We start from the raw sequence: 15,174 nt of genomic DNA, 5'->3' as shown, positions 1-15,174 counted from the left end.
TTCCACAGGGACCCAATAGCCAGGATGCCCTTCACTCTGCCACACAGTCCACCTTGTTAACAATTCACTGGTGGGGAAACTGAGGCACGTAGCGAGGCAGTGATAGGCTGAGTCCACAGGGTGAGTCTGGCAGAGGCAGGATTTGAACCCAGGTCTCCAGTTCTACATTTGAACCACTAGATTAAATCATCTTAACTCTGCCCTTCCCCACCCCGATTTATAAGCCAGCTGCACAAAGAGCTGCACCTTGCAGCATGCACCCCACATACACCCCGCACCCTCTGCCTATGTTCGTATTTACCTGCCAAGGGGAATCCTGTCATGGAAGCTGAAAGAAAGCAAAGGGATGAGGTAAGTCTCTGTCTCCATGATTGGACATTTCAGGGATCTCCAAACACTGGCTGATATAAGTAGTGGCCCGAGTAAGCTCTTCCCTGCCATCTGTTGATGCACTGAGAGAAAAGGTCTCAGCTGCATGTTATATTTCAGTGACCCTAGCTACTGACTCTCAGGGAGGTGGATTGCCTACACTGATGGGAGAACCTCTTCTGTCAGCGTTGGTAGCATCTACGCTGTAATGTTTCCAGTGCAGAGGAGCCCTAAGTAGCAGACAAAATACAAGATGTGGTGAGCGACATCAGAACCAAAAAGAAAAGGAGTACTTGTGGCACCTTAGAGACTAACCAATTTATTTGAGCATGAGCTTTCGTGAGCTACAGCGAAAGCTCATGCTCAAATAAATTGGTTAGTCTCTAAGGTGCCACAAGTACTCCTTTTCTTTTTGCGAATACAGACTAACAAGGCTGTTACTCTGAAATCAGAACCAATGACACTGCACCCGCCCTTCCAAACCGAGCCACCTGCTTTCAAACTGCCTGCATCACTGAAGGTCCCACACACCCTGCTCCCCCTAGGCCTTACTGGGGCTAGTATCCCCTGACCCTGGAGTGAAACTCCACACACCTTGTAATGGAATGCAAAAGTGTATTATACTGTTCAGCCACTAGATGGTGATGTGTGTAAAATACCTTATTTTAAGCTGATCTCAGCCATTCCTGGCAGAGCATTAAAGGATCATGGTATGTAAAAGCAAGCTCTGTGATCAGTCCATGTCTGGTACAGAAGAACATGACATAGTGTGTGGAGTAACATAAGAACATAAACAGAAGGAACAAAGCTACACAGGTTGCAGGATCTCAACACCATGCCACTCTTTAGTGCCCTAGAGAACTTTAGCTTTCACAAACTTCACCATGGATAGACTGGAAACAAGATTTCACATTGCTGCCAAGTTGCAAGGAAACTGGAGATATGCAGGTATCGTCTTTAATGTAGGCTATGGGAAGGAGGCAGAGCATATCTTTAAATCCTTTGACTTTACTGAAGACAGTCACAAAGGTGACAATGAAAGGGACCTGGCTCTGTTTGATGCATACATTATATCTCAGAGAAATGTAGCTTATGAAAAAGCTTCTTTCCACCAGAGAACTCAAGAACCAGGGGAAAGTTTGGAATGTTTTATAAGAGCTCCACATATATTGGGAGAAAACTGTGATTTTGGGAATGCAAAGGTTGAAAATAACCCAATAATCAGCCTCTGTGTGCTAACAGATAAAAAAAATTCACAGCAGCTACAACTGAGGAGAGATTTAACTCTAGCCACAGCTATTCAAATAGCAAACCAGTCTGAATTAGTCAAACAACAGAACAAAAGGCAGGAGCAAATTGAGAAACCTGAAACTAGCTATGGTTTAGCTTAGGCTATGTCTACACTAGCACTTGCTGTGGTATAACTTATGTCACTCAGAAATGTGAAAAAGCCACCCCCTGAGCAATGTAAGTTACACCGACCTAAGCACCAATATGGACAGCGCTATGTGGGCAGAAGAAGCTGTCCTACCAACATAGCTACTGCCACTCATGGAGCTGGAGTAGTGAAGCCAACTGGAGAGCTCTTCTGTCAGCTTAGGGCATGGCTACACTTGCAGATGTAGAGGGCTGAGAGTCAAACCAGCCGTCGGGAACCGCAGCAGGGAAAACGCTGCCGAGTGTTTACACTCTCAGCTGGAAGCGCACTGGCGTGGCCACATTAACATCTCTTGCAACGCCACAAAGAGCAGTGCATTGCGGTAGATATCCCAGCGTTCAAGTGGCTGCAACATGCTTTTCAAATGCGGGGGGGTGGAGTGGAGTGTGACAGAGAGTGTGCTGTGTGTATGTGGGGGGAGAGAGAGTGGGTTTTTGGGGTGCTGAGAGTGTGTCAGCGTGCTGTCTTGTTAGTTCAGACGCCCCTCCCCACCACCTCTCTCTCACACATTCACAGCAAGCAACATTCCACACTAACTGTTGCTTTGTCCCGGAACAGATAAGCAGCCGGCTGTCAGAAACGGAGCTTTGAAAGGGCATATCCGCATTCCTACAGCCAATTCCAAAACAATGGCAAGAGTGGCCACTTGACTTAAGGGGATTATGGGATGTTTCGGGAGGCCGATCGCAGCGCAGTAAAGCAACACCTCGTTCACAATGATGCTGGGGTGTTTCAGCGGAGGCACAACCAGCGTTATACTTCTCGTGGAGGTGGATTACCAGGAGCGCTCCAGCTGCAGAGTCCAGGCGCTCTAAGTGCCTTGCCAGTGTGGACGGGTCGGGAGTTAGGGCGCCTGGGGCTGCTTTAATGCACTCCAACTTGCAAGTGTAGCCAAGCCCTTAGGCCATGGCTACACTTGCAAATGTAGAGCACTTTGAGTTAAACCAGCCTTCGTAGAGTGCAGTAGGGAAAGTGCTGCAGTCTGTCCACACTGACAGCTGCAAGCGCACTGGCGTGTCCACTTTTGTGGCACTTGCAGTGGCATTGGGAGCAGTGCATTGTGGGCAGCTATCCCACAGAGCACCTCTTCCCATTCTGGTGCTGTGGCTTGTGGGAAGGAGGCGGGGGGTGCAGGGCATTCTGTGTCCTGTCCCAATGCCCCGTGATGCATTGGTTCACATCCCAGCAATCCCTCTGCTTCCATCCACAATTGACGCCATCTTTCAATGGTTTTTGTACTGCACGCTCTGCCTTCCCTTTTGGTCTGTGGGAATGGAGCCCGAACTGCTGAGGAATATGCTGACGAGTCTCGCCAGCACATCACGTTTGGCAGTCAAGTTACTCCTTAAGATCCAAGTGACAGTGAGGACTCCGACAATGATATTGATGTGAGTAATGCATACAACACGAGATTGCTTGTGGTATTCATGGACATGCTCACCACCACGGAACAGTGCTGTACCCTCCATAACATTTGTGAAGGGAAGGGTGAAAGATTCACTCAGGCATGGAACTCGGAGGTTCAACACCTGGAGGCTGAATTTGAACAGCCAGAGAGCAGGGCTATTAAAGGGGCCCAGCGTGGGGCTGGAAGGATTAGGGATGCCTCGAGGAAGCAATTTGAGGCTGAATGCCACCAGTAATGTCTGGTGCCCTGCACGGGAGTGAAGTGCAGTGGTTCCAGTGTTAGTAGGAATCTGTGTTTGCTACGTATGATACACTGACTTGCAGTGCCTGTTGCTTTCCTGGGCTAAGGTATCTTTTATGTTATGCAATAATAAAGAATGTTTTCAAAGCAAAAAAATCCATTTAATGAAAAGAAAATGTATTTATTGAAAAGAAACACAACTGCTTGGGAAACACAAAGGGCAAAGGGGTGGGGTGGTGAATGGTTCAGTCACAGGTTTGCGTATGTCCTGTTCTCATACTCAGCCTTCCTGTCTGGAGTGCTGTGCAATGAGTGCTGCACTTCAGGATGGCTCGACTGCATGGTGCTGGGGGTTGAGTGCAGTGGGTCAGGGTCCTAGTTTTCAGGGCTGGGTGGTGAAGCTACAGGTGTTGGAGGCAGCTGATTGCAAATATGAACTCGGATGTTGGGGAAAGTGGGTTGGAGGTGACATGGGGGCACAGGGGAAAGAGTTTTGGGACAAGGGCTGCCGTGGGGGGGGCGCAGAAGTGCTCCACCTGCATGGCTACAAGCACCTGGATTGAGTCTTCTTGGTGCTCCATGATGCTTCTCAGCTGCTCTGCGCTTTGGTGCCGGTGAGCCGCATTCTGCTGGAGAACCCTCCTTTCACTCTCCCGCTGCTCCTGCACTTTTTGATTTTCATTAAGGGAGTGCTGCATGACTTCATGCAGCATGTCCTCTTCGCTTCTACTCAAGGGAGACTGATTCTTTCATGGCTGTTCTGTCCTCTGGGTTTCTGTGTCTTGGGGAGAGCCAACAGCTGCAGGGGGCACCTATGCTGAACACTGTCCTCACATTTTCCACAGGAGTTCGTCCTAAAAGATATCTCGTTGCTGAGGGTGACTTGGGAAGCAAGGGAGGGTCTTCTACTGCAATCCAGCTTCTGCCCTGGCCCATAAGCAGCTTGCCTGTGTGCAGCAATGGCCCTCCCGCCCCTCATGGCACAGTGACGCAGACATGTTAGCCTGACTGGGACAAGGACCACAGTGACTCTCCCATGAAACCTGCTTAAGTGCATTGCCCAAGTTCTGGATGAGACCTTTGAAGAGATCACTGAAGCCGATTACCATGATGTGAGAGAGCACATCAATGCCGTATTCCGTATCTAGGCATGCATGCAGTCCTAACCCTCCTTGCCCCAAGAGCCCGCACTGAATAACTTCCTTCCCAAAATAAAAGCCGCTTACCGGGAACCTCCTCTGGTGTTTGTCCTTCCCCAAGCACCGTCTGCCGCTCCTGGCTACCTTCCTCCTGGCTTCAGAACAGCTCCTGGCTGCAAGCATCTAGGGATGCCGGGGTGTCTTCCTCCTCCTGTGCACCCTCGCTCCTGCTTTGCTCCTCCTCCTCCTGCCTTGTTGGACTGTGCTCTGAGGTGTCCATGGTGGTACTCGGAGTGGAGGTGGGGTCGCCCCCAAGTATCATGTGCAGCTCTTTGTAGACATGGCAGGTTGCAGGACCAGCACCGGAGCGGCTGTTTGCCTTGCGGGCTTTGTGGTAGGCATTCCGCAGCTCCTTCACTTTAACCCTACACTGCAGAGCGTCCTGGTCATGGCCCCTTTCCATCATGTCCCTTGATATCTGCCCAAAGGTATCATAATTCCTACAGCTGGAGTGAAGCTGGGACTGGACAGCTTCCTCCCCACAAACACGGATGATGTTCATCAGTGGGGATCTGCTTGATACATGCTGACTGCTGTAGGGACAATGGCTAGTCCTTCCCTGGGCTACTTCCTACTGTGACTCCTGTAGTCTTGGTCTAGACATCTTCTGGGTCTCCAGTCTCCCTAGGCTGTGCTGCTCCCGGTGGCTCCAACCTCTGAGTGGTGTCCTCAGGTACCTGGGCATGTGCCTGAGTCTTGGCACCTCTGGCTTGCACAGTCTGGGGCTTCGACAGCTCCCGGGCTGGAGCCTGGGGCGTGAGTCCTTCGTCTCCAGCAGTCTGCACTCACTGAGCTGTGCTGCTCCCTTTTATAGAAGCACTACCCTTGGTGCATGCCTGGTAGGGACATGGAGGTGTGGCCTCTTCTACCCACAGTGAGGAATTAACCCTTCCCCATCCAGTTTGGGGTAAGTGCACCCTGTCACATCCTCCCATAGCTGAAGTCACCTGAGGGCTGTGACTAGCCCTGGAGGTACTCTTAAATGCATGGGCCAGTTCACCACAGAAATGGCTTACTAAGACAAAAGCTTTGCATTCAGAGTGCATGTGATCAAAGAACCACAGAACATCAACCTTCTCAGCAGCAGCCTATCAACCACCATGGGCCTAGTGAGAAAGGTGGAAGAACTCACTGGAGGATTTGATGATATAACACAAAATCAACCTGTGGAACGCTTTGTGGGCAGATGTTGTGAAGGCCCAAACTATAACATGGTTCAAAAGTTAGTGAAGCTCATGGAGGATAGGTCCACCAAAGACTATTAGCCAGGAGGGGCAGGCATGGTATCCATAGCCTCTTTTTGTCAGAAGCTGGGAATGGGTGACAGGGGATGGATCACTTGATGATTACCTGTTCTGTTCATTCCCTCTGGGGCACCTGGCATTGGCCACTGTTGGAAGACAAGATACTGGGCTAGATGGACCACTGCTGTGATCTAGTATGGCCATTCTTATATTCTTATGATACTGAGGTTTTGAAAGGAGATCCAGTACAGATCAATTTAAGAGACAGTGCTGAACTGTACAGTGTACAAACATTTCTACTCTTGAAGAGACTAGCTGCAGATTTATGGAAATTCGGAGGCTGTCATTACCCAGTCATCATGTACTATTTCCCCAGGTATATAGAGATAATGTACTTGAAAGACATATCATAGTGTTATGGAGAAACCGAAGTGCACTTTTGCTCACTTTGGTAATCCAGAGCAACTAGTGAGAGACAACAGACCACAATTCAGAGCAGCAGAATTTGTCATTCCAAACTAAATATGATTTTGATCTTATTGTGAGCCTCCCACATTACCCCAAGTGAACAGAGAAGCTGAAAGAGCTGTACAGACAGCCAAGAAAATCCTACAGCAGGAAGTCCCATTCTTTGTTCTTCCGAGTTACAGATCAACGCTGATAGCAGCTGCTGGATATAGTCCTGCACAACTCCTGATGGGAAAACAACTCAGAACAGGCTCTTTTCCAAAGTTGGACCAATCTCCAAAGGGGCCAGACATGAAGAGATTTGCCAAATCGGATAAAAAGGCAAAACTGAGATTATTGTAATGTCATTAGGGGTGGGGTATTGTAAAATGGGACCTGTCAGGGTTTCCTCCCCACTCTGAACTCTGGGGTACAGATGTGGGGACCCGCATGAAAGACCCCCTAAGCTTATACTCCACCAGTTTAGGTTAAAAACTTCCTCAAGGCACAAATTCCTTGTCCTTGGATGGTATTGCTGCCACCACCAAGTGATTTAAACAAACATTCAGGGAGGGGCCACTTGGAGCCCTATCCCCCCCCCAAAATATCCCCCCAAACCCTTCACCCCCTTTCCTGGGGAGGCTTAAGAATAACATACCAACCAAATAGGTAAACAAGGTGAGCACAGACCAGACCCTTGGGTTTTTAGGATACTAAAAACTAATCAGGTTCTTAAAAGCAGAACTTTATTATAAAGAAAAAAAGTAAAAGAAGCACCTCTCTAAAATCAGGATGAAAGGTAATTTTACAGGGTAATAAACAGATTTAAAACACAGAGGATTCCCCTCTAGGCTCAACTTCAAAGTTACAAAACAGGAATAAACCTCCCTCTTAGCACAGGGAAAATTCACAAGCTAAAACAAAAGATAATCTAAAACATTTCCTTGCTATTACTTACAATTTCTGTAATGTTAGATATATCATTTCAGTAGGAGCTGGATTACCTGCTTGGTCTCTCTCTTTGTCTCAAGAGGGAACACAAAGAGAGCACAAACAGAACCTTCCCCCTCCCCCCAGATTTGAAAGTATCTTCTTTCCCCACTGGTCCTTCTGGTCAGGTGCCAACTAGGTTAATTGAACTGATTAACCCCTTACAGGTAAGTGATTCCGTACCTCTGGCCAAGAGGGATTTTATATTACTGCATACATAAAGGTTGTTACCCTTCCCTTTATATTTATGACAGGACCCTACTCCACCCTAAGTTATCTCGGTGAGAAGCAACCCATCTCTTACCAACCCTAGTGTTACCCAGAGGAACAGGCTGGGCATGATGCACAGTCCTTGGGAAGGGGAGGGACACTAGTAACTTCAGGGGACTTCCTTCCCCCAATTTACCTAGCAAGGCTACACCAGCAGGGCCTTGCCTACTGGGACCCCAGAACACCCTGGGATTGGGTTTAAGGCTGCAACCCAATTACCAGTCATTCTCCCTCTTGTGGGACCTCACAGCTACTTGTGAGACCTCAGGACTGAATCTGAACAACGGAAACTATTGCACAGGGGGTTCCAAATTCCACAATACCTCCTCCCCAGCTTCTCCTTTTATCCATGTTGGGTCTATCTGCGAGCTGGAGTGCTCCTGCCTGGCTACTAGATAGATTCCCAATAAATAACATTCCCCTAACTGGGGTAGTAGGTTTATCCACACCTAAGCTGTTAAAAGGGGAACACACACAAAACGCCAACTCAAATACAATAGATTAATCTCTCTCAGGAACAGCCTGAAACTGGGAAAAAACTTATTAGCAGGTTTCAGAATATACTAAGCAGCTGAAAGGCTTAAAATATACTAAAACCATCATCACACTACGACCTACACCTGGATGGGAAGCATACCGAACTATTTACTCTGTATGTACACATACAAACCATACTTTTAACAGTAACAATTAAATCACTCTTCTCTGGGGTGCTGAAATTTCTCTGTTCAGTTTGCTAGTGCCAGAAAGGGGTGTGATGAGGGTGAAGTCCCATTCCCTGGGTTAGGGCTTCCTTCGACGTTCCACAGAAATGATCACAGCAGTGTCCAGACTTTCCCCCTTTTTTTCTCTTTTTGTGCTAGCCCCACATCTTCCCCCCAACAGAGAGCCTAGTTCGGATGGTCACTAGATATTGTTCCCCAGTAGCTTTTGTGAGTGACAAAGGCCCATCTCCCACACTGGTGAATGCCCCAGCCAAGTACGCACTGCGGGATCAGACCACTCAGCCCCTGAGGCCAAGGATCAACTGAAAAGGAGAGAAATCAAGAAAAGAAAAACCCGTCCTCCTCTGAGCCATGGACTCCCTGACCTGCTGTGAGGTAGGGCTGCCTTAGTCCAGGCCGTGCATGGCTAACGCAGGGGCCTTGCCTCAGGACCAGATCAGAGAAGTCTCTGCAGAGCTGACTGCAGTCATCAGCCTGGCTCAAGGGCTGCCAGAAACCCCTCAGGCCAGGGTAGTCATGGCTCCCTGCATGGCAAGTCTCAGGGCAGTAAGGGGGACTGGCAGTTTCTAGGATACCACAGCTCAGCCCTCTGCTGCCCACTCACTCCCCCTCGCTAGGTCTCTGCCTGTCTCCTGCTCCTTCACAGCAAGGTCATGATGCCCCAGGCTCCCCTGCAGCCCCGTCTCTGCTGCTTGGTTCGCTCCCCTCCATAGGGTCCTGCCAGGCTGGGCCTGTCACCATGTCACAGTGGGGCCCCGTCCCCTCACAAACTGTCATCCCACCCCCCTCACAAACCCTCACCCCACTCCTCGCTGAACCTCACCCCACTCCTCACCCTGCCACCTGACTGATCCTGGCCCTGCCACCCCACCGCCTCTCACCCCACTTGGCAACTCTTGCCCCACTCACAGGACATGCCCCACTCACCAACCCTGGCTCCAACCCCCCTCACCAACCCTCACCCTACCCTTCTCACTGACCCTGGCCCGGCTCCCCTGTGAACTCTCGCCCTGCCCCCCAAACCAACTCTCACCCTGCTCACTGGCCCCACTCCCTGCCCCACCTCCAGACCCTGATCAACCCTCACCCTGCCCCCTTGCTGCCCCACCCTCTGAATGTCCCTGACCCCGCCCCTCACTGACCTGTGACACCGCCCCTCAGCAATCCTGGTCCTGTCCCCTCACTGTTCATGACCCCATTCACTGGCCCCACCTCCCTAGCTGACTCTGGCTCCACTCCCCTCAGTGACCATGACCCCGTCCCCTCCCACATCCTGCCTGCCTCACTGACCTTCACCCTGCCCTCTGACCAACCCTGGCCCCACCCCCTCACCAACCTTGATGCTGTCCCCATCACTGACCCTCACCGGACGCACTGACCCCAGCCCAGCCCCGCCCCACTTGCCAGCTCCCACATGTGTTACTAGGTCTTTACTCAGCCCCACCCAGTCCCCGGCCTCTCCCTGGCCCCACCCCAGCTCCTCCCCAGTGGCTGCTCTCGCTGTCTCCTTCCCCAACATGCATGAAGGCTAGATCTGAGCTGGGCTCCCTGATTGGCCTGGTTGCCTGGTCAATCAGACTGACTTGGGGTGATGGCTACTGCCCATTGGCCCTACTCCACAGTTCTCTGATTGGCCAGAGGTCCTCTCAATCCCAGGGTCCCAAATCCACCTTGTCCCCTCCCCTCTCTCCTGGCATGGGGAGAGGGCAGCCAAACAACCCACCCAGTGCCAATGAGGGCAGCTGGTCCCTACATGATAAGACACGTTTACAAGAGCCATCACTCTGTTTGAGATCTGCCGGGTCTGGGACCCGGTGACCATGTTCACATCGAATTGGAAGAAGAAAAAGGATGGATGACTCCAGCGGTCGTCAAGGGAAAGAATGCAGCGCTCAGATTACGTGTGACTGAGACTGACAGGGGAGAATCCAACAGAAACCATCTGCAGCTACAGTTAGTTCCTCAGAAGGAACAATCCACAGAGCAAACCTGACAAACGGCAGATGCAGAACAAATAGCCAACAACTCAAGGATTCCAAAACTACTCCAAGCAGTCATTGCAACTAATGGCCAGCCAGATGGCCAAGCTGCTACACATTGGCATTTTACAGTTAGGAACCCAGGACGGTTTAGAGACACTGGGCAGACTGATCTGTCCTGAACTTCACAGCCAGTGTGACAGTGTGAATAAATGGCAGGAGCATGGAACTTAATGGGGGAGATGGACTGGGATGTTAACCTGTAGTGCTCGCTCAGCCACTGGGTGGCGCTGTGTGTAACATCCCTTATGGAGCCGAACCTCAGCCATACTTGGCAGGTCATTAAAGGATCTAACGATGAATTCAGCTGGGGTGGGCGAACAAGTTCTGTAGTCAGACCACATCTGGAAGAGGAGCATGACACACCCTGTTCCCCCCACGTCTGGCCAGGCCTTGCACTCTCCCTAGTGTGTGTGTGGGGGGCAGTTACAGTGTTTGAGCCCCCCCTTCCCGCCTAGTGTAGGTGGGCGTTGTTAATGTAGTTACCATAGTCTTCTTTCAAACAGCATGTTAACTCGAATTAGGAAACTTCAGTTCACGCCAGCAACGTCCACACAGGGCAGTCCAAGCGCAGCTCTTTGGTGTGCTCTGCAATTCACACCCCCGCAGTATGCTCTGTGTGCAATGTAGATATGCCGCATGACTGGGGAGTGTGCGTCCTTCCAAAAATGGGGGAAATTGGGTTTGAAAATTGGAGCACTGGAGTTCGAGCAAGAAGCCAAGATCGTGGGTGAGTTAATAATTGGTTTGGATTTCATTGGGAGAGGTAGATAAGCTGGAGGGTAGGCATAAGGTCCAGAGTGACCTAGACAAATTGGAGGATTGGGCCAAAAGAAATCTGATGAGGTTCAACAAGGACAAGTGCAGAGTCCTGCACTTAGGATGGAAGAATCCCATGCATTGCTACAGGCTGGGGACCGACTGGCTAAGTGGCAGTTCTGAAAAAAAGGACCTGGGGATTACCGTGGACAAGAATTGGGATATGAGTCAACAGTGTGCCCTTGTTGCCAAGAATGCCAATGGCATATTGGGCTGCATTAGTAGAAGCATTGCCAGCAGATCGAGGGAAGTGATTATTCCCCTCTGTCACTGGTGAGGTCACATCTGGAGTATTGCGTCCACTTTTGGGGCCCCTACTACAGAAAGGATGTGTACAAATTGGAGAGAGTCCAGTTGAGGGCAACGGAAATGATTAGGGGGCTGGGGCACATGACTTATGAGGCGAGGCTGAGGGAACTGGGCTTATTTAGTCTGCAGAAGAGAAGAGTGAGGGGGGATTTGATAGCAGCCTTCAAGTACCTGAAGCAGGGTTCCAAAGAGGATGGAGCGTGGCTGTTCTCAGAGGTAGCAGATGACAGAACAAGGAGCAATGGTCTCAAGTTGCAGTGGGGGAGGTCTAGGTTGGATATTAGGAAAAAATATTTCACTAGGAGGGTGGTGAAGCACCGGAATGGGTTACCTAGGGAGGTGGTGGAATCTCCTTCCTTAGAGGGTTTTAAGGCCCGGCTTGACAAAGCCCTGGCTGGGATGATTTGGTTGGTGTTAGTCCTGCTTTGAGCAGAGGATTGGACTAGATGGCCGCCTAAAGTCTCTTACAACCCTAATCTTCTATGATTCTATGATCCATCATGGCTAATAAGTATGTAATGAACCAATGTACTACGTTCAGTCTAGTGAATGAATTCTTTACCAGACTTGGAATCCTAGTGCGGTCGCAACGGCACTCGTCTCAAATCAAGGGAGAAACTTTGAATGCAAAGTGTTTCAGCAGCTTTGTGAGATTCCAGGGGCTTCACAAAACCTCCAGTCCTGCACACCCAGCACAGTTTGATAGGATGGTAGAAAGTTTTAGTCTGACTCAGTAATTTTTACAGATTCATAGATTCCTAGGTCAAAAGGGACCACTGTGATCATCTAGTCTGAGTCCTGTATAGCACAGGCCAGAGACCTGCCCTGAAATAACTCCTAGAGCAGACTGTTTAGAAAAACATCCAATCTTGAGTTAAAAGCTGACAGTGATGGAGAATCCACCACGACCCTTGATAAATGAGTCATTTCCAGCGTGAATTTGTCTAGCTTCAACTTCCAGGTGTTGGATCCTGTTCTCCCTTTCTCTGCTAGATTGAAGAACCCATTATGAAATACTTGTTCCATGAGTAGATACTTACAGACTGTGATCAAGTCACTCCTTAACCTTCTCTTTGTTAAGATCTAGCTCTTTGAGTCCATCATTATAAAGCAGGTTTTCTAATCCTTTCCTCATTCCCATGGCTCTTCTCTCAGCCCTCTCCAATTCTTCAGCCTCTTTCTTGAATTAGGGACACCAGAACTGGACACTGGATTCCAGCATCGGTCACACCAGTGCCCAATGCGGAGGTAAAATAAACTATCTACTCGTACTAGAAATTCTCTTGGTCATGCATCCTATGATCACAGCAGATCTTTTGGCCATAGTGTCACACTGGGAGCTCACGTTCATCCACCGTGACCCCAAACCTTTTCAGAGTCATTGCTTCCCAGGAGAGAGTTCAACATGTAAGTATGGCCAATGTTGTTGGTCCCAAGATATATACATTTGCATGTAGCTCTGTTAAAATGCATATTGTTCGCTTGCACCCAGTTTACAAAGTGCTCAGATCACTCAATCAATGACCTGTCCTCTTCATTATTTACACTCCCACAATTGTGTCATCTGCAACCTTTCTCAGTGATGAGCTCTTCTTTCAGTGTCCAGCAACAGAGCCATTGTCTCTTTATTTGGGCTTACAAAGTTGGTTGCTGGCCCTCTGGAAATGCTGGTGGATGCTGAGAGGGAGCTGAGATTTGTAATATTAACTTGTCCTTGTCTCACAGGCTCTGAAAGTGCCTACCTGAGTCTGAGAAGGGCTGTATCTAGGAACAGCACATTTCATGACTGACTGTGAGGCCAGCAGGATAATGGCTGTCTCTGGTTGTGTGTTGCGACACAACCAGGGAGGGGCACTGGGCTGGGAGTGATGAGACCAGGGTCCATTCCCAACCCCTGCTATCACATTCCCTCTCTGTGTCCCTATCCCCCTCTCATTTAAACTGAGCTCTCGAGCACACAGACTGCCTGTTGTCCTGCCAGTGCAGAGCCCAGCACCACAGGGCCTTGAGTTTGGCATACAGTGCTGCTGTAACATGAATTCTTGTGTTTGCATAATAAATAATAATTAAGAAATGAAGTATCAAACACTCACAGAATCATAGAATATCAGGGTTGGAAGAGACCTCAGAAGGTCATCTAGTCCAACCCCCTGCTCAAAGCAGGATTAACTCTAAATAAAGCCAAAGGAAATTGGTGGCACAAGAACAAGTGGGGATAAACGGGCCAGGAGTCATGTTAGGCTGGAAATGAGAAGAAGGTTCAGAAACAACCTCCTAATGGGTAAGGGGACAATGTGCTAACTCACGTGAAGATAGCGCTTGATAAGTATGTGACTACGATTATATGACGCATCCTGTGTCCCGTGTTCCTAAAGAGACCAGCCCAGGGCATCTGGGAAACACCTCCAGGACTCAGAGACATGGCAATTTCTTTTTACTCTTTTAACACTTAACAAAAGTTAAACTAATTGTATTGTAAAATCGGACACGCAGCTAGATAGATCCTGGTATCACCTCCTGCTCTATCCACTAGACCCCACTCTCCTTCCCAAGGCAGAATAAACCCCAGAAGTCCTGGCTTCCAGCCCCTCTGCTCTATCCACTAGACCCCACTCTCCTTCCCAAGGCAGTAATAAACCCCAGAAGTCCTGGCTTCCAGCCCCTCTGCTCTATCCACTAGACCCCACTCTCCTTCCCAAGGCAGTAATAAACCCCAGAAGTCCTGGCTTCCAGCCCCTCTGCTCTATCCACTAGACCCCACTCTCCTTCCCAAGGCAGTAATAAACCCCAGAAGTCCTGGCTTCCAGCCCCTCTGCTCTATCCACTAGACCCCACTCTCCTTCCCAAGGCAGTAATAAACCCCAGAAGTCCTGGCTTCCAGCCCCTCTGCTCTATCCACTAGACCCCATTCCACTTCCCAAGGCAGTAATAAACCCCAGAAGTCCTGGCTTCCAGCCCCTCTGCTCTATCCACTAGACCCCACTCTCCTTCCCAAGGCAGTAATAAACCCCAGAAGTCCTGGCTTCCAGCCCCTCTGCTCTATCCACTAGACCCCACTCTCCTTCCCAAGGCAGTAATAAACCCCAGAAGTCCTGGCTTCCAGCCCCTCTGCTCTATCCACTAGACCCCATTCCACTTCCCAAGGCAGAATAGACCCCAAGAGTTCTGGCTCCCAGGACACAGTTAAGCCACGTCTGATGGGTGGGGCTGGAGAATCACAGGTTGCCCCCAGGGCTATTCAAAGCCAGAGCAAAGGGAAAAGGTCACTCACCCCAAAACCAGGCCAGAAGGATGGGGATCCTTATGTTCCCAGCTCCAGCACAGGCAGCTGAGCTCCTGCCAAAGGGGTGCCCATCTGGGAGCAGGAGGCACCCGCGAAACCCCATGTTCATAGCACAGTCCTTGTGGGGCAGCGTGGCCAGGCGTTAGGACAGGCAATTGTCCTTGTGAGAGCGGCAGGCTGAGCTCAGTGTGCCAGGGGTGGCAGGTTTGTAGAAATTTTGGTGGTGCCCAGAACCCGCCCCCGCCCAAACTCCGCCCCCCACCTGCCCAAGGCTCTGGGAGGGAGTTTGGGTGGGGGAGGAGGTCTGGGGTGCAGGCCCTAGGCTGGGGAAGGGGATTGGGGTGCAGGCTCTGGGAGGGAGTTTGGGGATGGGTGGGGGTGCGGAGGGAGGGGG

At 50.1% G+C, this 15,174-nt stretch overlaps 1 protein-coding gene across 1 annotated transcript in view; it reads right to left on the bottom strand.

The window, feature by feature from the left end:
* Positions 1 to 14,942, bottom strand: part of LOC311511823 (scavenger receptor cysteine-rich domain-containing protein DMBT1-like) — a 58,250-nt gene extending 43,308 nt beyond the window's left edge. Inside the window, exons 1-2 of the mRNA XM_084612703.1 lie at positions 14,769 to 14,942; positions 302 to 328 (exon numbers count right to left, since the gene is read on the bottom strand). Coding sequence (XP_084468829.1) covers positions 302 to 328; positions 14,769 to 14,889 — 148 coding nt within the window. The 5' untranslated portion in view covers positions 14,890 to 14,942. The remainder of the gene's footprint in view (positions 1 to 301; positions 329 to 14,768) is intronic.
* Positions 14,943 to 15,174: the final 232 nt, after the last annotated feature.

Source organism: Lepidochelys olivacea, assembly GCF_965140295.1.
Source record: "Lepidochelys olivacea isolate rLepOli2 genome assembly, chromosome: 23".
NCBI classification, from domain to species: Eukaryota; Metazoa; Chordata; order Testudines; family Cheloniidae; genus Lepidochelys; species Lepidochelys olivacea.
Note: the sequence above shows the minus strand (reverse complement) of the source record. Positions and strands in the feature narration are given on the sequence as shown.